This window comes from Nipponia nippon, unplaced genomic scaffold (genome assembly GCF_047370975.1).
Source record: "Nipponia nippon isolate SJK-2023a ecotype South Korea unplaced genomic scaffold, ASM4737097v1 scaffold_9, whole genome shotgun sequence".
Taxonomy (NCBI): Eukaryota; Metazoa; Chordata; class Aves; order Pelecaniformes; family Threskiornithidae; genus Nipponia; species Nipponia nippon.
The window spans coordinates 26,914,657-26,941,731 of NW_028262413.1; the positions used below are offsets into that span (position 1 = coordinate 26,914,657).

At 38.7% G+C, this 27,075-nt stretch overlaps 1 protein-coding gene across 11 annotated transcripts in view; it reads left to right on the forward strand.

The window, feature by feature from the left end:
- Positions 1-27,075, forward strand: part of NEO1 (neogenin 1) — a 220,275-nt gene that overhangs the window by 173,560 nt on the left and 19,640 nt on the right. For 7 of the 11 annotated variants that reach the window (XM_087744390.1, XM_087744386.1, XM_087744395.1 and 4 more), the window contains exons 11-21: positions 358-496; positions 4,629-4,678; positions 5,573-5,717; positions 7,097-7,207; positions 11,502-11,696; positions 12,499-12,594; positions 13,752-13,975; positions 19,061-19,199; positions 21,923-22,030; positions 25,231-25,425; positions 26,135-26,167. In XM_087744390.1, the coding sequence (XP_087600516.1) occupies positions 358-496; positions 4,629-4,678; positions 5,573-5,717; positions 7,097-7,207; positions 11,502-11,696; positions 12,499-12,594; positions 13,752-13,975; positions 19,061-19,199; positions 21,923-22,030; positions 25,231-25,425; positions 26,135-26,167 (1,435 nt within the window). The remainder of the gene's footprint in view (positions 1-357; positions 497-4,628; positions 4,679-5,572; positions 5,718-7,096; positions 7,208-11,501; positions 11,697-12,498; positions 12,595-13,751; positions 13,976-19,060; positions 19,200-21,922; positions 22,031-25,230; positions 25,426-26,134; positions 26,168-27,075) is intronic. The other 4 variants (XM_087744388.1, XM_087744393.1, XM_087744387.1 and 1 more) reach the window with 2 other exon arrangements.

Here is a 27,075-nt window from a genome sequence, read left to right on the forward strand (position 1 = left end):
TTAAATAGAACTGTTGTATTCCTCAGACAAAATTACCTTTTCTACTTCTGCATCCCACTATTCAAAATATAGTAATAATTTTTACTAATAGGCAAGTTTGTCAGACCCTTTTTAATTTGTAGAACCAGTATCCATGTTATGATTTAAATCAGATGGCTAGAATTTTTTCTTGCAAGTTTACTGTTAGCATCTTTACAAGTGCTGGCTGTATATAAACTGTGGGTTTGATCTGCAGGTGCTACAGAAAGGTGTCATTCCTGCTTTTGACTTGATTACTGTACTGAAAGTCTAAGACATTTATAATAGTTGCAGACCTGATTCTGACCTTGACTTGTGCATATGTTTGTTTATGAACAGGATGTTGATGTAGGAGGACTCTCCTACACCATTAATGGATTAAAGAAATACACAGAGTATAGTTTCCGAGTGGTAGCTTATAATAAACACGGTCCTGGAGTCTCAACCCAAGATGTTGTTGTACGAACGCTGTCAGATGGTAAGCTGCTTTATTCCATTTTTTTTTTTTCCTGGAATTATGTGGTAATTTCCTGTAAGTGAATTTTTAACCAGAAAGGTTTCTATGTTTTTTGTTCATTGTTGCCCTATTTTATTAATAATGTAGTTGTTGCATATGGCCATGCGTGCTGAAAGTTCCCCCAGAGGCTATCCAAATTAGGTGAAGGAAAATTACTATACCTGATTCTGATTACGAAACAACAGCGTCCTTCATTTCAACATCACTAGTTTATTTCATGGGTTATTGAGTCTACAAAGTATTAAGAGTGGACAGAAACACAATTATATTCAAGGCAACAACTCCAAATAATTTTTTAGCTTCTATAATATTTTTACATATGAGCAGACTTTTGCTTTTGGAGTGATTTTTTTGTAGTTGTCATCATCTGGGAAAACGCTGCATGTCTTTGTTTGGACTCCAGCACAGATAGTATTAAACCAATTGCATATAATAATGAAAGCAGGAAGTGGTAACAGTATTTTCTGTAACACAAATAAAGATATATGAACAATTGTATCTCTTTATTTGTGTTGTATACAGAACTGTAGAATGATAAGAGTTAATGTTAAGTTTTTTTTTTTAATAGAGAAGTTTGTTTATATATAGAACAGTCAGACCAAAAGTGGGCCTAGCGTGGAATCCTCTCTCCAGGAGTGACCAAAAGCAGAATAGACAAGCAGAGAGGAGAGTTGTCCCAAATTCTTTCTGTGTCCAAAAGTTTGTTTCTCTGGGACTTCTTGACTCTGCAGTGGTTTCTGTGTATTTACTAATTCAGTTTATCTTCCATGAAACCCTGTCAGCATCCTCTTTAACCCATGTCGGCTCTTATCATCCACAACATCAAGGGGACAAAGATTCTACAAATAAATTTTCTGTGAAAAATCACCCCATGTTGTCTGTTTTGAACTGTGTGTTAGCATCATTTGTTGCCTATAGATGTACTGCCTGAAAGAGTGAATAAGGAGTGTCCACCAGCGCTCCCTGTCCCACTCCTCATTTTGTAGACCCTTCCTGTATTCTCCCTCATTCATCTCTTTTCCAGATTCAAAAGTCACAGAAATGGTTAGCCATTTCTTTTGTGGAAGCTGTTTCAACCTTCACTGCCCTTTTCTGAACTTTTTTCTAGGTTTCTTTCCTCCTATGTGCTTTTTAAAATGGAGGTAGAGGGGACCAAAATTGTATCAAAGATGCAAGTGTGTAATTACTAGCATTTGACTGACTTTTTGGGCTCATTCTGAGTGCTGAGGTGACATTTTTAGGATAGACTGATCTTGGTGGAATTGGTCTGCTTAGACCATTCATATCATTTTGCATATAGAGGCAGGATCATTTTTCCCATGTGTTTATCTACCATGAATTTCATCTGTCACTTCTAACAGCCAGGCACAAAATGTCCTGAGATCTTTCTGCAGTTCTTTACCATCAGATCTTGTCTGTATTAACATTTGTTACCTCGCGGCTTGTCCCCCTTTCATCACTTATGAATGTGTTGAGCAACAGGGGTCTCGGCACATGCCACAGTGGAGCTCCACAGGTTATCTCCCACCAAGTACCTTCCTACATTCTCTTTCCTTTCTTTTAACCAGTTGTTTACTCAGGCAAGGGCTTCCCCTCATTGCTTTGTTTCTTAAGAGTTCTCCAGCAGGTTTGCGATGCAGAATTTCCCTTTAAAAAGTGAAAAATACATATTCTTCCTCCATGTATATATGAATTTCATGCTTTAATAGCTTCAGTTTATTTGCCTAATACAGGTTTCTGACATTACTTGAAGTTTCTAGTAGTTTCTCAAACAGAACCCTTTTTAAATACTGGCATCATATTTCCCATCTCCCGGTATCAAGGTAACTTGTGAGAGGTTACAGCCTACTATAAGTCATGCAACCGTTTCGTTCCCAAGTTCCTTGAGAAATCCTGGATGAATAGCATCTAACCCTGGCAACACGCTGCTGTTCGTTATATCCGACTTTTCCATAATCCCTTTGGGAGTTTGAGTTTGAGAGACCCTGTAAGTCCCTTGCACAGGGTGTCATGGAAACCTCTCCTCTTCCTTCCACGCAGTACAAATGCAAAGAAGTTAGCTCTGTGGCCTTATCTTTTTCTCTTTCTGTCATACCCTGACCATCTGCTAACTCTAAAGGGCTTCTAGCTCCTTAATTGTTTGAAGAAGAATTTGTTATTAGTTGTAATGTCATTTTCAAGTTTTCCTGAAGTTCTTTCTGGCCCAATTTATGTTTTGACATTTAACCTTTTGAAATTTATTTTCTGCAGCTTTCTGAAGGATGTCATCTTGCTTCTTAGAATATTATAACCCTCCTGCTTAACCATGCTGTTCTCACCTTCAATCTCTCAAATCTTTCCGGATGAAAGATGCACATTTCCTTCCTGTGTTTTCTTAATGTGGTGTCTGTAAGCAATCTCCATGTTTCCTGCACGGATTTCGTTCTAAGCTTCCTTTAGCTTCTATTTAACAAGCGTCCGTGTTTTTATGTAGGTGTTTGCTCCTAATCCAAGTATGTTACGGTGATTTGTTGCAGGATGGCTCTTCAGGTATTACAATTTGAACCAAGATTTACATGCTGTTCATAAGGATTGCTTCTCTTCTCATGGTCTTCCTGATCTATAGGAAGCAATCACGTATCACAACTAGAAATGTAATCTCTGCATCACACCCTGATGGAGGGCATTTCCCTTACCAACGCGTCCTTACAGTCTCTCTGAATTGTCAGCATGTCATGGTCCTCCTGCCTGGATGGTTACCTTACAACATACCAAACCAGGCTACGCCTTTCCTATCGAAGCATGGAATATCAGCCAATAGGAAATCCATTTTATTTGTTGGCTTGGTTACGTTCTTAATCTGATCTGAGTCTAAGCTTACTTTCACATAAAACAAACAGTGCACATGGTGAGATATGTGTATATGAATATATTTACATGCATGTATCCTTTCGTGTGTCCTACTGATTGTCTTTCTCTCGCCAAGTTTGCAATATATGCATTAATTATTTATCGCTCCTTGTGAAACTCATGACTTATTTTTAGGTTGTTCTGAAAGTAGGCATAAAACAAACAAACAGCAAAAAAAAAAGCTTAGCTTAATTTCATTTCCTCCTCTTAACCTGTGTTCTGGCTTTTTGAAGGACATAGCACTTAATCCCTAGGTCTGGTGATTTCAGACTCAGTTCAGTTGGCAAGAGAAGGAAAAACAAATCTTCGTTGTCTTTATTTCTGTTGCGGGATAGTGGGAGAGGGGTATTTATTCAAGCACACCCCAGTGTACCTTTCACTTGTCGCAGGGCCACTTTCACTTTATGCACTCAGGAGTGTTTTCTTAGGTATTGTTGTGGCTGGTTATTTGGAAAATACATTATTCAGGCTGGAACAATCTTTAGCCCTGTTGTGCTACTTCCCTGTCCTTGTGCTTTGCTGGAGCCTCACCCTCCTGCCAGGGCACCCTTATCTGTGCCTTTGAGATAACACTTGTGAGCCTGAAGTGCTGCGACAAAGTTTTCGGTGGTCTCAGGTTCTCCCTTACATTACGTTTTTGTCTAATAGACTTTCACTGTCGTGACAAGCAAGTTGCTACAGCTAGTAAAGAGCTAAGAAAGAATGGAGGTTTAAAAGCAGAAATTGTCTTTGTAATGCCCTTCACCTCCTCAGTAACACAGGGATGTGTTGACTCTGAGGTTTTCCTGTTACGGAAAATCATGATAACAGAAACCATGGCTAGAATTTTAAATGTGGGTTCCCAGAATCCAGCACGTAAATGAAAGATTTGATTTTGAAAAGTACTGAATGTGATCTCTTTTCTTAGAATTTATGTGAAGTACCTTTAAATATAAGACTTTTATTTAGATACCTGTGATAAGTAAAGATCTGAATAAAAAGTGAGTTCGTTCTTTGTGTTGAAAGTACATAAACCTCCTAAGCTAGTCACTGTATGTCATAAAGTACCTCTGGTAGAATTTTGAAGTTACTTTATGTAGTGTCTCCAACCAGAATGGTTTGTACTTTCATAATGAATGATAGCAGAGAGTAGTTGTGTATGGAAATACAGTATTTGATACAGTATATGGAAATTTTGGAGTTGTAATTCTTTTAATGTTTCTAGTCCCCAGTGCTCCACCACGGAATCTAACACTGGAGGTACGGAATTCCAAGGTAAGATGTGGAGATTTTCCTGTTGGTAGTGGGTCAACAAAAGGTTGGTGGGTCTTAGATCAAACAAAATTTAGAGCTGCTTTGGGTTTCTTTTCTACCGTGCTGCTTTTCAGCTATTTGTGTATGAGTTGCTCAGCAGGAGAATATCTGAACGTGGGGCTGGAAGCACTAGAAACTCCAATCCAGTTGTGGATTGTACATAAAGGAATGCAATGAAGACAGTGGCAATGTACCAAAGCATGGAGGCTGATCATGAAAGAAGTTTAATCAGGCACAAAAGCCTTAAGCATCAGAGCTTGAATGTGCTCCTGTTGATTAACTATTGTTTACAGTGTGCGTGCATACACATGCATGTTTATAGTGTCCTGGGCACTTTAAAAGGGAAATTTTATACTTCATCGTTATGACTTTAGTGATTATGATTGGAGATTTTTTTAAAAAGCCTTTCCTAAACTCTTTTCCAAATACCTTTTTCTCCTGCCTGTATGATTAAAACTAAATAACTTCCTGCACATAAACTACAGTTCAGATAACTTGTACCCTTTAGAGAAAATACCAGTTCTTAAAGATAGAGCCTCAAGTAAACCGTATCTTAAGATAACCCAAAGAAAATGAAAGGGAAACCCAAGGGACCGTTTCTGAAATTGAAATCAGAAGCTCTAATAGGATTGAAGGACTTTGAGGCGAACTTCTGTAGGCACATGTATGACCTGGGCTGCTGCTGAATCATAGGTGTGTTACTTTTTACAGCTAGCCTATGTTTTACTATATGAAAATGCAGTATTTTCCATATGCATGCCTTTTATCTTGTGTTTCACGAAGTATTAGCACTAGAGTAGTTTCTCTGGCTGCATGGGAGGCAATGACGTTGTAATGACCTTCTGCTTTCCACAGAGCATCATGCTGCACTGGCAGCCACCTCCTGCAGGGACACACAGCGGACAAATCACTGGCTACAAAATTCGCTATCGTAAAGTGTCCCGCAAGAGTGATGTAACAGAGAGCATTGGTGGGACCCAGCTTTTTCAGCTAATTGAAGGTGAGCTATTATTTGCAAGCATTTGTTATCATAAGGGGGTTTTTTGGTGCTTTTAGTGGGCTGAGGCTCAGAGCCATTTTTATCTAGGGTTCTTGCCTTGGAAGAAAAAATGAAAACACTTTTTGCAGGTTATGAGGTAGTGTGGGCTGGCTAGCGGTAACCGAAGTCTAGTGACCTGTTTTCTAGCCCTGATTTTGCCGTTGATTTGCTAAGTGGACTGGATGAGTCCTTTTAAAACCTTTATAAAAGGCTTAGGGGTTGCAGGGACAAGATGGTCCTGAGCTCATTGTGTCTGCCCAAATGCCAGAAATAAACACATGGAGAAGGATGCCAAAGAAATGCAGTCTGGCTGGGTGTTTGGCAGACTCCCCTGTTTGCACGTGGATATAATGTAGGTGTGCTCTGTCTTGCGATGCTCACCAACAAGCCCAGCACAGAGTCCTAGGAACTTCTTATCTTGGGCATCTGTGCAAATCACCCTACCTAGTTTCACTGATGTCAACCTTTTTCCTTCTTCCTGGTGTGAATGTAATATGTCCTCTCTTTGTTTTGTACACTTAAAAAATCCAATCTATTACATTACTTAGTATAAATTATATATTGTTACCAGAACTAGAATTTTGTTTAGCAGAAATAAACAGTACATGAGAACAGGAGCAAGACTACATTTTGTTCATTTTTTTAAATCTCTGTAAATGAACAGATGGTCAAAAGAGAAGAAATTGTGCCTTTCTAGAAGATGAATATGCACTTTTTAATGAGACGTTTTGATTTGTTCTCAGAAACTCCAGTTGTGACTCAGTAAGTTTCAGTTTTCTCACAGAGTAGGAGTTGATACGTGCCTGTAACTAGAGTACATTTTTGCCAGCAACAAAGCCTGTTTAAGAAATCCCATATATCAAATTTTGAGTGCATTTTCATACTGCTTTGATTATTGATTATACACTCTTATATACAGTAAACAAACTGTTTGCACAATTTGGTCACTTCCTGTCTATACTCTACGCCTCGGTTTAGTTGTGGATGTGGGTAGTTCTGTACTTAAAACTAATTAATAGCCAGAAATTAAAGCTGGCTGCAAGCAATACCTTACAGACTCTTCCAGTGGCCCACAGGGACAGTCTGCAGAGTGTCACAGCCCTGGGTGTCTCCGGTCACAGTTTAGCTGTTACGCCCTAATTGGTGTCAGCTTCCTTACCAGAGCTGCACTGTGGGTAGCGTTGTTTCCATTCCTGACCTCATGTTATGCTCAAGTGGCAGCGGTGGGGTGAAAGGCTTTTTACCATCAGGTTATACCTGTATTTTAATTAGGAGCTGTGATTCCTGTGCTCACAGCTGGAATTCCTGCGTTGATATCTTGGATACTCTTTGTCTCTTAGGTCTTGAACGAGGTACAGAATACAGCTTCCGAGTAGCTGCCTTGACTGTTAATGGTACTGGACCAGCTACTGACTGGATATCAGCAGAAACGTTTGAGAGTGATTTAGATGGTAAGATCATAAGTATGAACATATTTATGACATCAGAAACATTAGAATTCATGGACAGGGCACAGTAAAGTTTGATAGCCTTTTTTTAAGTCAAACCTCATTTTGTTCAATTGTTTTTACTGTATTCTAATTACACAGTGTGCTTTATTTATGATTAAGTGAAATTAGTTTCTATTTGAACACAAAATTCTTGCCAAGTCAATTAAATGGCTTGAAATTAAACCCTGCTTCTACATTTTCTGGTACTGTATGTTGGCACTATTTTTTTTTCTGCTAAGAAATACCCAATTATGAATTACAATGTCAGTGTTCCAATATTTAAATAATAATACATTATAAGACTTATATAATAATAATAGTGGCTCAATTTTTACATTGTAATAAATTCATCTTGTTAATTATGGAGGCGTTTACATGCTATGAAACAGAGGTAGGAGGACTGTTTTCCTTGAGGGAAGTAAAATAGTGATTATGTATTTATGTAGCACCTACATTATGCTAACGAAACCACTGAAGTATACCTCAAAGAACTGAGAGTGGTGATTGGATATTCGGAGGTACCATGCGCTGATTGACTAGAAGTAGTCCTGTTGGCTGCAGTTTGTGGTATTAGTGTGCACTGTGGTTGCAGACTTGGACTTGTAAACTTTGTTGAATGTGACAGAGATGTCACGGTAGGAAAAAAACAGTGGAAAACATTGTCATCACCCATAGACCTTTGCAATCTTACCACTATGTTTCATTGGTACCATGCTGTCTTAAAATATTTTTCCTGAATTTTTTTTTTTGCTCAGACTCTTTTTCTAAAGAGAGCATTTGACCCACAGTAATTGTTATTTTGCCACTTCAGAAGAAAAGGGAGATTGATTGATTATATTTTCAGTACTGATAGACTAGTATAGACCATATCTTCCATCAGAATTTAAGTCTTTTCCACCAAAGCCATGTATTCGTGATATGCGGTATACAGAACCATGTTAACATCTTGTTTTTCCAGTGTAAAGTTTAAAAATAAAAGTAGAAAATGTTCTGTGAAAAATTTTGAGCTTTGATAGTTAGTCCAGTTTGGTATTAACAACACTAGAATAATTTGCAAGTGGGAACCTGATTCTTGCAGCATTCAAATGAGCAAATTTGTGAGCATCTCCCAGAATCTGACTAAAAGCAATTGAAATTGAAGAAGAGAAGTGCCATTTTTAAAAGTATGGCTGGGGCGGATCTCTTTGGAACTGCCTACGGGTGATTCTGGGTAGACTGTTCCTACTTCAAAAAAGCGTTCAATTAGTTGCACCCAAGTTACCTTATGCTTTTTGCAGGCCAGTCTTCCTCTTGGCTTTGTTGAAGTAGCTGGAGGGTCATTCTAGCTTAACGCTGCAGGACCCAGTAACGTCTTTCTCATCTGTGTGGCTTGAGATTCAGTTATACTGGCAGCTGGAAGGCAGAATAATAAAAGAATTTCAATATTTGCTCTACGCTGTTGGAAGATTGCTTCAACAGTCAGCTGCTTAAAGCCCTTGAGAGCCCAGTCTTTGTGTTATGCAAAGTTGATCCTCAGCTTGCCCTCTCATTTCTTACTCCATTGCTTAATCAAGGGCAGTGCAAAACCCAACGTTAACAGTGGAGTTCAGTTTTGTAGTTACCTAAAATTTACCTTTTAGAGTTGAAATGATTTGCATCTGTGTGTCTGTCTTCCTCTAACTGGGTATGACACAACCTTGCAGCTTTGAGAAACCACTAGTTCCCCAGACTGAAGTAGAGCTTTGTAAATGGGCAGCACTTACACAAAGTAATGAAAATGTACTCTGCTCTTGAATTAGAGTTAACAATACTTTGCCAGAGGATAGCATCAGGATTGAATTTAAATAGGGCAGAAGGAGGGAGAAGAAAAGAACCTTTTCATTCTGTGTTGATTTTGTCATTTTAATTTTTTTTTAAATTGGAATGCTGCAGTCCGTGCAGGAAATCTAACTTTCTTTATTCATTCTAAAGAATATGCATAAAGTAATAAAAATGCACAGTTAAGACAATGTAACATGGTATTCATATCATTAGGTATACATGTATGAGATATTTATGTATGTGCATACTGGAAAGAAGATGTGTATTTTTTGCTTTTCTTTCTTTAGTAAGCTCATGTGGATAATTTTAATACCATGCAAATGTAATTGCAGCTAATCTTTAATTTCCCAGGTTCAATAGACATGTAAGGCATAATTCCTTTTTATTCCATGGCTTCGTTTTGAATTTAAATAGAAAATAATTCACTTTGTAGTGGCATCAATGTGAATGGGAGCCAGACTGTTAAAATTTAGTGTTAGTAAGACTGTGTAATTTTGCAGAGTCGGTGAAGTCCCACTAGAAGTGCACATGCAAGAGGTGTTAAACAGTTGTACAGAGTTTATTCCCAGTGCACTAACTTCTGTGCAGTTAAGAATGTCACCTCTTATATTGCAATTCTGTAGCTTTTCTGTATTTAATAGTTGTGAACTTTAATTGATCAGCCGTGTCAGCTGGAGACCATAAACTGCCTGGGCTAGCAGGCCAATGGCGTATTATGATCCAAATAATCCTGTTGTGGTGCTTTATTAAATGTTTTTAGATAAATGCAGCATGTTTCATTAAAATGAAATCCCTGCAGCAAGCAGAACTCTGAACTGATTTTATTTTAGACTGGAGAACTCAGCTTACTATTGCACAGAATTATTTATAATCTGTCAACATACAGCAGGCTCCAGTGGCCTGACAAAAGTACTTATTTAATTTTTGAGAAGTTAGAACAAAGGTAGGGACCTTAGTCTGTACAGTTGTGCTTTTAGATTGCTTTTAAGTTGTAATCAAGATTGGGGAAAAATCCTTTTAGTAAAAATATTAGGAGATTACGGTGATGTATTGTGGAAGTCCTTCTGTTATTAAGGATCCACATTCCATCTCTCTGTTGGGTCGTGACTAGATTTTGTGTTGCTTGTTGGGCGTAGGATTCAAGCATTTGATATGGACTTTCTGACTACTTTTTGATCTTGTGGTATGGTGGTGTAGTCTCTGCATATGTTGTGTGAATTATGTTGAAGAGACTCAAGGATTTAAACAGTGCCAAGTGTAGGACAAATCACAAGAAACCTTTGTAGCACATGCAATATCCAGTTTACTGACAATTCTTACAGCTTTGGAATATTCTACCCAATCCTACAATTGGCTCAGGAACCTTTCTTTCATCATCAGTGTGTTTTCAATATAATTATTTTAATGCCCACAAGTAAGTAATATGATGGAACTAAAAGTAGGTTGCTTTGTGGAGGGGAAGGACGTGATAAATTTAATGCATATTTTGAAAAATTACAAATTGGAAGGAACACGCACAAACATCAAAAAAGTCTGCCTTGAAGCGGATGTGATACTTTTCTTCAATACGACTGTCCTTTCTTTTAAAAGGGATCTATTAAAATATATTAGTATACAAAACTGTTAATTTTCTTCTGCCTTTTAGAGTTCTTTCCTCTCTCTTGTACAATAAAGCTCTCTCCTTTGGATCATACTCACTTCAGTACAGACGCAGAGTAGAAGTGCTACGTTTGACCTTACTAGCTCACAGCTCTTCATGTAATTACCTTTATTTAAGAGAAGTCCTTTAAAAGAGAAGTCCGGTGCTCAGGTGGCCAAGAGGGCCAATGGCATCCTGGCTTGTATCGGGAACAGTGTGGCCAGCAGGACCAGGGAGGTGATAGTGTCCCTGTACTCGGCACTGGTGAGGCCGCACCTCAAGTACTGTGTTCAGTTTTGGGCCCCTCACTACAAGAAGGACATTGAGGTGCTGGAGTGTGTCCAGAGAAGGGCAACGAAGCTGGTGAAGGGTCTGGAGCACGAGTCTTATGAGGAGCGGCTGAGGGAGCTGGGGGTGTTCAGCCTGGAGAAAAGGAGGCTGGGGGGAGACCTTATTGCTCTCTGTAACTACCTGAAAGGAGGCTGTAGCGAGATGGGGGTTGGTCTCTTCTCCCAAGTAACAAGTGATAGGACGAGAGGAAATGGCCTCAAGTTGTGCCAGGGGAGATTTAGATTAGATATTAGGAAAAATTTCTTCACGGAGAGAGTGGTTAGGCATTGGAACAGACTGCCCAGGGAAGTGGTGCAATCACAGTCTCTGGAGGTATTCAAGAAACATGTGGATGTGGTGCTTAGGGACATGGTTTAGAGGTGGACCAGGCAGTTAGGTTAACAGGTTGGACTCGATGATCTCAGACGTCCTTTCCAACCTTAACGATTCTATGATTCTATGAAATCCATCACTTCTCTTTAACAGAAACTCGTGTTCCTGAAGTTCCAAGTTCCTTACATGTCCGTCCACTTGTCACCAGTATTGTAGTAAGCTGGACTCCACCTGAAAACCAGAACATCGTGGTGAGAGGCTATGCTATAGGGTATGGCATTGGCAGTCCTCATGCGCAGACCATCAAGGTGGACTATAAACAGAGATACTACACCATTGAAAATTTAGGTAAGGAAAGTGACTTAACATCAGTGCCCAAGTTTTGCCACTCATTTATGTTGCTGTTTTCTAATTATGGTATTATAAATAAATAAAACTACAAGCATGTTTGTAAGAAGATCTTCTTCCTTAGTCAGATATTATACCAGATGCCAAACTGTTGATAAATGTCAAGTAAACTCAGTTTTCTGCTGATAAAGAGGCAGAAGACTAAAAAACTCCCCCCAAACCCAGAATCCTAAATTCACCGAGTTTGAAACATAGTGCATTTTGATTTGATGCTTTCCCTTCAACATTTATAACAAAAACTTTCATGCCAAGCAGCATTCCCTTATTCTCCTTCTGGAGCTGCGGAACAGGTGGCTTCAGGCAAAAAAGAAACTAAAATATCACCAAGATACAGCGGCATCTACTTTAAAAGAAAAATATAGAATTGCTCCTCCACAGAACTGTCTGTGGTAGGTAAGATATCCTGAAAGCAAAATAAATATTAGTATTGTGAACTACTGGGAAATTCCATACAATTGGAGTTTTGGATAGTTAGGGCAATGTAAAATGTTCATTTTAAAATGTTTTTCCTCACTACTATTTTGACCGTACTTAAGGTAGATTTGCTGTGACTATAGACTCCTGCCATATGAGAACTATTGAACACTACAAGGTCTGTATGGAGACTTTCTCAATTCAAATTTAGTCTAGTTATTTCATGTATTTCAGTTAAAAAATACTGAACAAAGAGAAATGGAGAAGCAGAAAACAGGATTTGCTAACAGTTTGCACTAAAAATATATTTAATTTTTTTCCCCTTTAGACCCAAGCTCCCACTATGTCATAACTCTGAAGGCATTTAACAACGTTGGTGAAGGAATCCCTCTCTACGAGAGTGCAGTGACCAGGCCTCACTCAGGTAAAGGCGAGGGGCTGCTTTTAAGTTCTGCACAGCTGAAAGTTGTTAACACGCCTCTGCACAGCAGCTGAAAATGTGGTGATACATAATGTGAGAATGTTGTTTTTCAGTGTCATCAAGTACACTCCATTTCTTTAACTGATTGGCTTTGCTGTTTCAGTGATTGCCTCACGTTTCACCCGTTTAATAAACCACCTAAAATTGGTTTCATTTTTAAATTACAAAACTTACCTTTCAACTATTTATAGATGTTCTTATTCAAGAAGTTACCATTACATTAGGACAAATTGTGTGGGTGCAGTTCTAAAGGCATTGCCTTTATTTTGTTTTTTATGGACAAGTATAGATTTTTTTTTTTTTGTCTTTTACACTGAGATTTTGAATATGATGCCTGCATTTTCTTTGTCTAAGTCTCCATCTGCAGTCACACTAAACAAGTTCTTGGCATTTTTTTTTCATCTTGTAATACATTAATAAAAGATTTTAAGCAGAGAAATTTGTTTGCAAGTGAGCTGTTACTATACTATGGCTCACTGTGCTCCCTACTAGACTGTTGACTCAGTTATTTTGTGTAGATGTTAACACTTCTGTTTGGTTTAGTCTTCTGAAGAGCCGGAATTCTTATAGATTTTGTAGAGGTCATTGGAATTGCAGTTTCTTCAGTTATTGGAAATTTGTATGATGCTTGGAACTTGATTGCCATTAACATTCTTTAAAAAGTGATGGGAGTTCCCTGTAACTTTCATGAAGTGACATTTACCCATCTGGAAGAAGTCCAGCTCTTTTTCCTCCTCGTTGTTTTCTGGAAGAGGAATCAGTGGACATTCTGAGGCAAATAAAGTCAAAGTTAAAATTACTTTATGTTTGGGGTTCTTAGGCCATGGTTGAATGCACTGAACACTAATACGATTAGGTATATATATTAGCATATATATGCTCTCTTACTGTCTTAAGAAGGGAACACAATGCAAGAGTAATTTTATTAGCCAGTCTTATGTCACCTATTAACTCTGGCTTTTCTCTCTTTTTCTCCATTTCTCACCTTTCATTTCATTGTACTACCCTGCATTTCCCCTTTTTTGTTTTTGTTTACATTAAAATGCCACCTTCTCCCTTTTTAATTATAATACACTACTTTTTACCCATCAATTCCCTAGACACTTCCGAAGTTGATTTGTTTGTTATTAATGCTCCATACACTCCAGTGCCAGATCCGTCTCCCATGATGCCACCGGTGGGAGTTCAGGCTTCCATTCTGAGTCATGACACCATACGGATCACTTGGGCAGACAACTCTCTGCCAAAGAACCAGAAGATCACAGATGCTCGCTACTACACAGTTCGCTGGAAAACCAATATTCCTGCAAATACGAAGTACAAGGTATTGCAGTTTCAAGAACACTAACATGGCTGCATTATTTCAGTGAGAAGTTTGATGTTCAAGTCAGGGTTAAGTGAAAGCTGAGAGCAAAGACAAGCGCTTAGAAAGTGATATAGAGGTGTGCCCAGTTTTATTTGAGATGCCTGGACTGAGGTCACATCAGTATTGCTCAGTTAAATCGTTGCTTCAAAGATGCTTCTAGATTTAGTGGAAGTAATTGTTTTTGTGGTCTCTTTTGCGTATGTGTGTGAAAGATTGAGACAGGGTGCTGTGTGTGAGTGAATGGAAGGGCTGGCTCGGGGAAGGAAGGCAAACACTTCTAGAATTACATTCTACTGTGGACACGGTGACAATTTTATCCTTTCTACTTCACCCTAACATGATTGCTTTGTATGACAGATGTGGGCTTGCCTTTAGAGGAGCCAATAATGCATTAATAAGGTATGTGTTACTAATGGCTTCTCTCTGGTTAGCAGAAGAATCTAAATTTGTGGGGCAAGTCATGCAGGGAAAGTATTTACCTTAATGGTTTTAAGTTTCCTTTTACAACCTTTTCTGTTCATACAAAGTTGATAATGAACCTTTCCTTTGGGAACCGAATGGGTGCAAAATATATAACAATAACTTTATGATGTCCCTGCCTTCCTTGATTTTCATCTACTGTTTTGATTTGGAGACTAGATTTGGGGTTCAGTTTATTGGTTTGGATTTTTGTAGTTGGTTGGTTGGATTTTTTTTTTTTTCAATTTTCAGAGTTAGCTGGAGGCCTCCAAAATGCTGACTGCAAATTTCACATTTGAAATGAGACTCAAAGGAAATGGTTGTTAAAATATCCAGCTAGTGGAGCTCCCTTTATGCTCCTACAGAGCAATCTTGTTACAAACCAGATTATTTTTTTTTTATTAAAATGAAAAGATGTATACCTGTGTGTTCTTCCTCTAAAGGCAAGTTATTTATGAACCCATATTCCTGAGTCATGTGCAGAGGATGTCTCGGGAGTGATTTATATAATGCTGCAATTTCATTAGTTAAATGCTTAAAAAAACCCCACCCTCAGTGGTAAATGAAATACTCCCACTGTTCTCGGTGCTGGTGGCCAGTGGTCAAGATGTTTTATTGTGGACCAAAAATAATATGTAATGATGGAATATGGTTCAAAAAAAATGTAGAAAGCATTTGCCTGAAAGGACATAAGTTTGAGAACATTTGCTCTAATCATTTGGAGAACTCACATCCTGCTTTTCTTTCTTTGTTTCAAACATGAATTCTGTACTACTCTGTTGAACGATAACAATTTTTAATTTTAAAAAAGGCAAAATCTCTTTTCAGTGGTAGTGTTCAATAAGCTGCTGCATTTCGGTCAGGTCTTTGGTAACTTTATTAAGTGTGAGCTAGTATATTGTTTGTCATAGCCATCGCTAGCAGCTTTGTTATTCATTGCGTGTTTTGAGGCTGTTCACCCAGTTGCATCGGAGCTTCTCCATTACGCATCCTTGCACGCAGAAATCTTATCTTTGTGTCAGTTCTCTAGTATCCAAAGCTACATCTGTTCAAGCCAGTGTTGTTTCATCCATCCCTCTCATCAGAAAAATGAATGTTGATATTGTTCATTCATATTTTCTACGTTTGCTCCCCTTCTATGCTGACGTTCACAGACTATTATAAAAGAAGAGGCTGCATGCTTCAAATAAAAGTTAAGAGGTTCCACCTTAAGGAGCCTTATTTTCTTAAATTTGTATAGGCGTTGTGTCAATCTAGAGTATAGAAACACAGGAACAGATATGATACAGTTCCTGAAGCTAAAATACTCCACTGTGCTTTGAACTGTGTAGTTTCACTAATGTGGGCCAGAGCGTTTTTCAAAGAATCTTTGGTGGTGGAGCAGAGTTGTCCTACTCGCAGGTGGAAATCATGCTTGACCGATCTGATAGCCTTCTTTGATGGCATGACTGGCTGGGTAGATGAGGGGAGAGCAGTGGATGTTGTCTACCTTGACTTCAGCAAGGCTTTTGACACTGTCTCCCATAACATGCTGATAGGTAAGCTCAGGAAGTGTGGGTTAGATGAGTGGGCAGTGAGAGGGATTGAGAACTGGCTGAATGGCAGAGCTCAGAGGGTTGTGATCAGCGGCACAGAGTCTAGTTGGAGGCCTGTAGCTAGCAGTGTTCCCCAGGGGTCAGTACTGGGTCCAGTCTTGTTCAACTTACTCATCAGTAACCTGGATGAAGGGACAGAGTGTAAGAAAGTTTGCTGATGATGCAAAACTGGGAGGAGCAGCTGATAACACCAGAAGGCTATGCTGCCATTCAGTGAGTCCTGGACAGGCTAGAGAGTTGGGTGGAGAGGAACCTAATGAAGTTCAACAAAGGCAAATGTAGGGTGCTGCACCTAGGGAGGAATAACCCTCTGCACCAGTTGCAGGTTAGGGGTTGACCTGCTGGAAAGCAGCTCTGTGGAGAAGGACCTGGGAGTCCTGGTGGACAGCAAGTTAACCATGAGCCAGCAATGTGCCCTTGCGGCAAAGGTGGCCAATGGTATACTGGGGTGCATGAGGAAGAGCGTGGCCAGCAGGTTGAGGGACGTTATCCTCCCCCTCTACTCTTCTCTGGTGAGGCCACTTCTGGAGTACAGTGTCCGGTTCTGGGCTCCCTAGTTCAAGAAAGACAAGGAACTACTGGAGAGAGTCCAGTGAGGGCTACAAGGATGATTAGAGGACTGGAGCATCTCTCTTATGAGGAAAGGCTGAGAGCTGGGTCTGTTTAGCCTGGAGAAGAGGAGACTGAGAGGGGATCTTATCAACACTTACAAATATCTTAAGGGTGGGTGTCAGGAGGATGGGGCCAAACTCTTTTCAGTGGTGCCCAGCGACAGGTTAAGGGGCAACGGGCACAAACTGAAACACAGGATGTTCCGTCTGAATTTGAGGAAAAACTTCTTTACTTAGAGGGTGACAGAGCTCTGACAGGCTGCCCAGAGAGGTAGTAGTGTCTCCTTCTCTGGAAATATTCAAAATCGGCCTGGATGTGATCCTGTGGAACCTGCACTAGGTGAACCTGCTTTAGCAGGGGGGTTGGGCTAGATGATCTCCAGAGGTCCCTTCCAACCCCAACCATTCTGTGATACCTGTGATTTATCAGTGTGCTCTCAAGCATAAGCTAAAATATTAAATCTTACCTTAGATCTTTTAGGACTGTATAAAAGGAAAATACATTTTACAGGCTAATATTTCTGAAGTTTATTTCTAGTAGGTGAGCAGGGTTTCGTACCATGGGATATGTTGTGATCTTAAAAACAGTAAGTGGTGTTAAAAAATGAAGAAAGCAGAGAAGTCTAACACTCCAGTTTAGCCTTTCAGATGTCATTTACATTCAATATGATGTGCAGTGAAACTAAAAGATACCAAGTTTCAAAGCCATAGATGAAAATTACAACTTTAACCTTAAATGGACTCCAGCTGCCACATATGACTGCAGCTAGGAGCTAAAAAGTACTATAAACAGAATCAAATGCTTAAATGGTATTGGGAATTTCCACAGTTATTCTGGAGAGGAAGAAATGGTGTGCTTTTCAGGGGTAAGTCAGCTCGTAATGCAAGATGCTAGGAAAAGATATCTCCTTTGGACTTGTCATTACATAATTGTCCAGACCAAAGGTCTTTACAGCTTCTACTGAAGCATCAGCTGTTTCCTGATGTCCCTGACTGCTTGCAAAGAGCCAGGAGACAATGTTGCTTGGCACTTTGAGAGCTGATGAAAAGCTCTTCTGAACACATGGCTTCGTGTTGGTACTAGGGAGGTTGTGCTCAATCAGGCTTTGTCACTGAACTAATCTAAGAACTGTCCTGCCCTGTGCTTTAAATATTTGAACCATTCAGCCACAATCACATTTACTTTGAAACTACACCGAGTTTTGTATCAAATAAAGGTTTAAAGGTAATGGAAGACTTGATTTTTATTAGGTTTATGATGTCTTTATTCTCTGTCCAGCTCTGTGATGGCAAAACTCACGGCTGTGAACAGGCAAAATACTTTTTGTACAAATTGATGTATCTCTTGGCTTCAGTTTTCTGAACTTTCACCTGGTGTAACAAAAACCTGTCATTGATATTTGAGAAATAGGGGTTTTCTTTGCAAAATTTGGACTCTTATTCATCGAGTCTTCAAGGAACGTAGATGGCCTTTTCCTTGAAAAAAAATTAGCTGAAAACAGTTGTCTTCTGAAGGCAATAGTTATTAATACAGTTGTTGTATGGCCCTGTCAAATACTGAAACAACTAACTCTTTAATTCTATGTTTAGATCACTGTAGGTCAAGGTAAGGAATATATATTTATATATGTAGATATATTATTTTTTATTCCATAGGCCTCAAGTACTTTGTGTTTATGTTCACGTCATGTATAACAAATATCAGATACTTTAACCTAAAGGTCAAAAATTCTAGCTAAATGGCTGAGTTACAAATTACGCTATAAACCACGTGTAGTTTCAGTGTGTGATACTAGATAACCATTTTTTCTGAAAATATCTACATATTAATAAAGCTTCATTGTCTTCAAGTCTCTCAGCACCTGTACTCTCAGTTGTTGTTTGTTTTTTTGTTTTTTTTTTTTTTTTTAAAGTATGTTAAAAATTTACTGAAAATTCTAACAGGAATTTGGAAGGCAGATACAGATTTCAAGAAGGACTGTTATTGTTAACTGTGCTTCATTGTTTTCCCTAGCCAGATCAGTTAATGAAATGCTGTAAATTAAAGCCCCCAAGTAGACAGTGATATAGCCTGCTGCATAACAACTGTGCTCTGGACCTTGCATTGCATTTATTTTTTTTAATTTATAATTGACTGCTATTAAATGCTCTTGCTGATTGCAAAAAGAATTTCTAGTTCAGGATAAAACAACTGCACATTAATACTTGATTAATGAATTTGCATGAGAGAGCAAAAACGTTACGGAATTAATGACCGTGGTTATGAAAATGTAGCAATGCTAATATGTTTTAAACACTTACCTGAGACAAGGGTGTTTGAGAGCTGCTGATTGGTGGTTTTCAGTTTAGAAGTTACTGACACTGTGTTTTTCTTTCAGACTGCAAATGCAACCACTTTGAGCTATTTAGTGACTGGGTTAAAACCAAATACCTTGTATGAATTCTCCGTGATGGTGACTAAAGGTCGAAGATCAAGTACTTGGAGTATGACAGCACATGGAACAACTTTTGAATTAGGTACTCCTTCGTGTCTTTCTGGAAGGGCCGACATTTCTGACGAGATGAATAAAGTCGAGTCTGCCAGAATTCTGGAGGAGGGAAAGCATGTATTTAAAATGATTATGCTGATGAATACTTGCTGGGGGCTTCTTTTCTTTATAGTTTAGTCAGAAATTCTGATTAAAAAACAACAACATACTTCAAAATTCAAAGGGATGATTGCATGCAAAAGAATTTACATCAAATTACAGAGAAATAATGAATAATGTACCACAGTTCACAGACAGGAGAGAATAAAGAAGCATACATTTGAAACATCTCAGAAATAGCATGTTAACAGCAAATACAAAGAAAATACTTTAGCAAATAATAATTAAAATTTGCTATAATTATGATAGTATGATATTACAGAGTGAGGAAGTGCATGAGGCAAATGAACAACAAAAAAAAAAATCCCAGTAGAAATTAAGACATCCAAATCAGACCTACATTCTTGTTCCTCAGCAGGAATTGCCATTGCAGTGCTGTCAAAATGATGCACTGTCAAAGCACAGAACAGAAAAGGGTTTGTAGCTACTGGGAGGAACTTGGGCCCACTGAGTAACTGCGAGGTCCAGGACTTGTCCCTCATTAGCTCTTTTTATCCTGAGTGTTAAATGATCTTTGTGCAATTAAATTTACTGCTTATTATGCTTAGGTTTCTGTCTGTTTGAACTGTAAGGACAAAAGAGAGTCCATCCAAATTACCCTGTAGTTCTCACGGTAAATTAAAATACAGCAAAAAAATCAAGCAGGCAAAGAATTGGTGAGATCATCCAAATATTCTATAACAAGGCATAAGAAAAAGCAAAACCAGGATAAAATCAGAAAGCTCCTAACTTACTCTGAAGTCCCATAAACCTTCGTGAGCTTCAGTTGCTTTAGTTTTTCGTTTTTTGAATCCCATGATGTGGAGTCAGCTTCCCTTTTGACAGCACAGGTCTGGACTGAGGCTCCTTTCCCATCCCAATTACTATGCCCATCCCATGTCAAAACACTTTATTTGGTATTTTTGCTGACACACATAAAATGCTCATCCATAACTCTACACTAAGAGCAGGGACTGTAAAAGTTGCACAAATGAAGTTCTTAAAAGAGAATTGAAACTCAAAAAAGTTCAGGAGCAAGCACGAGATACAGGAGGTTTTGTTTCTTTTCATTTAAATAGAAAGTAAATTTCTAGTCAGGGTGGTTGTAAAGAACATTTGCAAGTATGACCTAAAAGGTTGGGAACTAAGAAGCAAATGGAAAAAACAAAAAAGGCTAAATGTATTTTCTCATAACAGATCTCGTGATTTATATTACTCGCCAAATTCCTGAGTGTGTGACTCACTATTTTTGAATACTCATGAGTAGCAGCGTTGTATAGGACTTGCTCCTCAGCTAATGCTGAAGAAAAACATGGGATATTGGGCTCAGTGTTGGTCTGTGAAATAGTAATCTCTCGAGGGCTAGTGCTGATTTTTTTGTTTGTTTGTTTTTTCTGAGGCTTACTATAGGGCCTTGAATCGTGCTTTACGTCTGTACGTTTCTACTGAGCACATCTTTCAGTATTTGGGATAACAGTTATGGTAACTTTTGAACTCTTGCTATACCTGGTTTCCAACTATTATTCTGCACAGGGATATAGGTAGCCATCTCAGAGGATGGATGGATTAATTTCTAACAGGTAATATACATAAAGCTCTTTAAATGCAGAAAGCACTGTGTAAACACTAAATATTACTATTATAGTATTAAATATCCAAGGCAGATATGCTAAAAGTTACCTAATTAGAAGTCCCATGTTTTTCATAATGTGGCATTGCAAACTGTGGCTGGTTAATGCACCTTTGGAGACATTGGCTCTGTGCATTTGAAAGCCATTAATCTGAGCCCCAGCTGGATATTTTAGTTCACAGCGAGAAAGGTCTCAGATTTCAGTCTTCTGCTGGAGCAACTCGTGCCGTTTCCTGAACTTTAGGCAGGAGGAGGCTGATGGGAGAAGGAAGTGCTCTTTCCTTTCTTTCTCTCAATCTTGCTCTCTGGCAACCCAAGGAAAAAGACTGGAAAATTGTGTTCAGCAAATATTTCTGGATTTCAAATGCTTCTGTGGTGCAGAATTCCTTGCAAATTACAAATAATTCTTCAGTAAAGTAAATCAGCAATTTTGGATTATGATTCTAAATCTCTGGTTGGATTTACTTTGGTGATTCAGATTTAAGTGGCCAATCGGCATTACTAGGTCTTGGTCCCACCATAAACCTGAAAACACAGAGATATTTCATATGCCTGTGCATATAAAATGTATTTATTTCACAAGTTCATGTAATTTTTATGATGACCGAATAAATTCAAGTTAGAAGTCATTGACCCCAGCTGTCAGAGTTGTACAAAGATGCCGTGCTTTTGAAGACACATGGACTCCTTCAGCCATGAATCACAGCATCTGTTGACAGAAGTGCTTTAGAAACAGGTAACTCCTCATGGAAAGGAGATGCTGCACACCAGATGGCATTTGCCAGTTGAATGGAGTAAATCGGTAAGACCACTACACTGGATGGTAGGTTTATTTGAAGATTGAACAGTCAGAGTTTTTATTATTGTACATGCCTTTTTTCAATGGTAAAACAAACAAAAAGTGAAGGTGCTGAAGTTACTTGTTCATATCTAGTGAAATTGGGCGACCTGTTTCTGATAGTTTGGTTTTTGTTTGTTTGCAGTTCCTACTTCTCCTCCCAAAGACGTGACTGTGGTGAGCAAAGAGGGAAAACCTCGGACAATAATTGTTAACTGGCAGCCTCCATCCGAAGCCAATGGCAAAATTACAGGTGCAGTTTGCATGAGCAATAAAGGCAGATATAAGATGCCTGGTTAACAACAGCATATAATCTGCATAACTATGTGAACATGTTCCATACTTAATTTAGCCTAGAGCAAGCCAAGAGGTCTATATCTTCTTTGTCAATCTTTTTAGTAGCTCAGATTAATTATTTACTTTTGTACCTAGTAAAAATATATTAGGATATAAACTAACTGCAGTGTGAAATTGGAGTCTAACCAGAAATATAATTGAAAGTTTAAATAGCTCAATAACCTTTGCCTTCATCAGCTTGTGCTATTCTAATAGCATGCCTCCAGAAATACATCTATAATGCCTCTGGCCCATCAGTATTTTATTTAGAAGACTCCATCCCAGTGCTCTTTCTCATCCTTGTGTCATTTTTGTGGCACAGAACAGACTTAAAGTCAGTTTATTAGTCCCCTGACATAATCATTAGGAGTAAACTGTTATTTGCCTTTGTAACTGCATCACTTCCACGTAGGATAAATCATTTTACAGAAAATAGTAATTACTGTTTCCTTTCTGTAATTTCTGTTTAGATTCACATTTCTAAAGGCTTTTTGATAGTATTCACTTCAATTTTCCTTTTTTTACCCCAGGCTTTAAGCTTAAAGGAGATTTTATTGGCATATAGTTTGCAGTGTGTGATCTTGCTTTTGTTCTCAGAATTAACTATGGTGCAGAATCAAGCCTTTGTAACCTGTCACCAGCTGGCATCCGATCAGGCAGTACTGCAGCCCAGGTTCTAGAGAGGAGACTAATTCGATCCCTCTGAAGAGGCAGAATACTGGAGACTCTTAACCTTTAGTAATTACAATAAACTTTGAAGTAAGCTGTAAGAAAGACCCCTAAAAGGCAAAGCAGCACTATGCATGCAGCACAAAGGCTGCAGGTAAGACAGCGTGGCTCTAACAGGTACGCTGTCTTTCTGGTGTCAGTGCTAAGAAAATAGGACCGGAGGGGTTGTGCAACATACCAGTGCACTGCTCTTCCGTACCATCGGGCGCCAAGTGTGTCTCACAAGTGGAGCTATAAGGATGCAACTCTAACAGACGGCAGCTTACTCCGCACCAGAACGCCTGTCTGAGCCATTTGTATGTCTCTGCAGGCATATAGCTGTTTATATGTTGTGTATGTATATTTTTATATTGGCTATAAAGCCAGTTCTGCCTTATTATCAACAATATGTTTCCTCTATGTGAGAAAGAAGGTTTGACTGGAGAAACAAGAGCCTTTATCTTAGCTGCAGGTAAAAGGACTTGGTTGCTAGCCGTCAGTGAGGGTCATTCAGACAGGTGGGAAATGTAAGGCACAAATATCCCCAGGATATGTATGCTCTTAAAAAGATAAGCCTGTCATCTTACATCAGATGCATGCATGAGAAAGGGAAGACAATGTACAAAGAGATCAGCATTTACTGGCACAATGTGATTAGCAAAATCGTCATACACATTCAATTTTCCAGGTAAAAAAGCTCCTTGCAATGTGCATACTGTGAAGGAGAACCTTACATTTATTCATGCACGTGGAATGAAAACATATAGTATTTATTAGTTTTTGCATGAGCAGCCGTTAACAGCTAAAAAATAAAATAAAATGAATCATTCTGTGGTAAGTCTGAGTCCACCAAACATGAGATGCGATTTGCCGGGGAACAAGGCTTTCAGGGACGCGTGGGCCGAGTGCCCTCTGGTGGGGAGAGCCACCGCCAGCGGGAGAAGCAGAGGAATTGTTACTCATTAACTCAGCTCAGTTCATTCTGTGCATTAAGTAATGCCATAAAAACTAAGTGATGATGTAATTGCATGCACTGGATAGCATGTCTGTGGAATGCTCGTCTTTTCAGCTCTAATCTCCTTTTGATGTGGATAGGATGGATGCGAAATACTGAACTCTCGTAGTCTGGATTCCAGATGCTTGTGCATCATTATAGTTGCTGACTAATTAGTACAGTCATAAGTTAACTCAGTGGTCTTGTGCCACTATACTATATATAGTGCTTTTAACTCTGTGTGTGTGTATATATATATATGTTGCTCCTTCTTAGAGAAATTACAGATATAGTATCACAGAAAGGTTTGGGTTGGAAGGGGCCTTTAAAGATCTTCTAGTCCAACCCCCCTGCCATAGGCAGGGACATTTTTTCACTAGATCAGGTTGCTCAAAGCCCCATCCAACCTGACCTTGAACACTTCCAGTGATGGGGCATGCACAGCTTCTGTTGCTTTGTGGCCTGTACAAGTAGCAAATTGTTAAATTTACTCCCCAGTAGTTAACTGTGCCACCAAGGGGAGAAATTAAACATGCCAGACGTACAACTGGCATTTCAAGCATCACCCTACATGCCATACTGGTTACTGTGAATTATGTGAATTTGGGATATCAGCAATATTTTCAGTGACTTGAAAGAAGTGGAAGTTACTCTGAAGAACATCTCTCCTTCCTTACTGTAACCCCCAGACTGGTGGTCTGTGGGACAAGAGAAGCGGCAAGTTGTGCATGAAGCAGCCGATGACCCAGCCCTATATTGGTGCAAGTATTTTATGCTGGGGCTCTGTGTTTTTGATAAAACAAATGTTATAAAGCTTTTACTTCGTATTGGTTTGTATGTGCAGTATATTTAATAACAGATCATAAACACTTCCCATACCTTTTTTCTGTGGCATGCAAGATAACTTCCGTTCTCTTCAGATTGTCGTCGTCTTTGTTAATAAACTGAAAAACAATAGAATAATTATAAACTACTGAACAGATGTTCTTTAGCTGTGCATGAGAATGTTTTGTTGTTGTAAGGTTAACTATTTTCCATAAATATTAATACTTTGAGGATGTTCTAATAGTAACAGCTTTATGTTATTTTACATTATTTGGTCTATGAACAGGTAGAGACGGAAATGAGGAATTCCATCATATTCAATGAACAGTGGTCAAAAATAATTTTGCTATTTGAAATGGCTTTTTTTCTCTCAACATATGCTTTTGAGCAGGTTAAAATTTAAGATGCGAAGGCTGTCTAATATTTGAATGCATTCTTAGTCTTTGAAAAAGTAAAAATACACTTTCAGAAAACCCATAATCATTTAGCTGTGCAAATCTCACTAAAAGTCAATAGAACATTTTCTGTGAGATTCTATGACTATCCTGTTCTTTTATGTATAAAGTTCTTTTGCTTTTTCCTTTGACTAGGATACATCATTTACTACAGTACAGATGTGAATGCTGAAATACATGATTGGGTTATTGAACCCGTCGTGGGAAACAGACTGACGCATCAGATACAAGAATTGACCCTTGATACGCCGTATTATTTCAAAATTCAGGCCCGCAACTCGAAGGGCATGGGGCCTATGTCTGAGGCAGTTCAGTTCAGAACCCCAAAAGGTAAACTATAGCGTATACCTAAATATCTTCTGCCTTGTTTTCTGAATGCAGCCTCTATAAGGATAAGATACCAGTACCGTGAATTTTATATTTAAACTGGAAAAGACAGGAAGGCAATGGTGTTTGACTAGAATGAAATTTTCTATTGGATTGCTCTTGCATGTAGTTAGTACATATGCAAATGTTGCTTAGCTGTTTGATTAATTTTGTTGTTTTCAACATTGCTGGTGGGCATTTAGGTCATCTAGTTATTAATGCTGAGGGTCCATGTCCTAAGTGTGCTTTTTAGAAAACCAGTTTTCATTTGCTTTAAGATTCTAGGTCTTGTGTGTCACATCTGCGCGCGATGAAATGGTATAAAGCGGCAGGCTCTGGAGTTGGTAGCCAGCAGCACAGCTGCCCGCTAGTGACTTGGATGATACATGGGAACTAGTGACACAACAGGCTCTTAAATCAAGAACTGCTTGGTAACTAGTGAAATAATACAAATGTATGATAGCTTGGAAAAAAGTACTCTAAGGAGAGGTGAAAAATAAGAAGTTATGAGTAGATTTTTTTTAACAGTACTTTTTCCATATGAGTACTGATGGTTAGAAATGAGAGCTTTAGCTAGTCTGTTTATGCTGTGTGAAACTTTAAATTCTGTCTCTCATTCCTTCAAGCCTTGTGATCTCTCTTGTTTTTTCCTTCCCTGTGCTTGTCACACTAGCTGAGTCCTCAGATAAAATGCCTAATGATCAAGGTAAATGAATAGCCACGCTTTCTCTTTTATTCCATCCTTCACACATTTTGTTTTTCCTGTCCATGTGCTGTTGCATTTCCTAAATGAAACAAGTATCTGCTGCTCTAACTGTAAATGAGCAAGTTCCTATTGTGCTTTTAATAGTGGAAGAACTGGAAGTCCTATTTGTGGTTTGGGTGTTAGGAATATAAAGTGATCTCTGTAGTCAGATGTCACATGAAGGGACAAGCGGGTTGTGCCAGAGCTGAATCATTCTGTCAAAATGAATTTGGATTAAGTGATACTCCAGCCAGCCTCTGACCATTGATGCAAGATCTCAGTACATAGAAGTGGAAGATCAAAGTTACTTAATTAGCACAAGTGCTGTTTTGTGAGCTCTACATCTATAATTATTTTCATAACAAAGGAAAGTATGCCTGCTCTAGAAAGCTTTTTTGCAAGAGAGATTCTGCTTGTCAGCTCATTTAGACTCCAGACTCTCCTGAAGAGCACAGCATTAGCTACTAAAAGCCTTAAGGTTTTAAAATGCTAGCTTGAAAAATGGTAGCTTCAAGTTTACTACATTGAATTATAAGGTGAATGTCCCAGGGCTATTTTTGCTTTCTTCCAAATAACCTACAAGCCCAATAAAAAGGGAAGGAATTAGTCTAAAGGGATGAGTTTAAAAGGACATTGGCAAGCAGCTTAGACATACAATTAAACAGATCCTAAAGGGGTTGAGAATGAGCTTTTTTTTTACTTGCTTTTCAGCTTGTTACGTAGAAGTAATTTATTAAATATGTTTTTACCCTCTGTGTACCAAATAATGCTGACAGTTATGGAGTAAATTCATATGCAGGCTTGTGTAACAGAGGTGGCAGCTGAGATTCAGGCTTGTCTGTGGGGAAGCAGATGCTCACCATGCCATC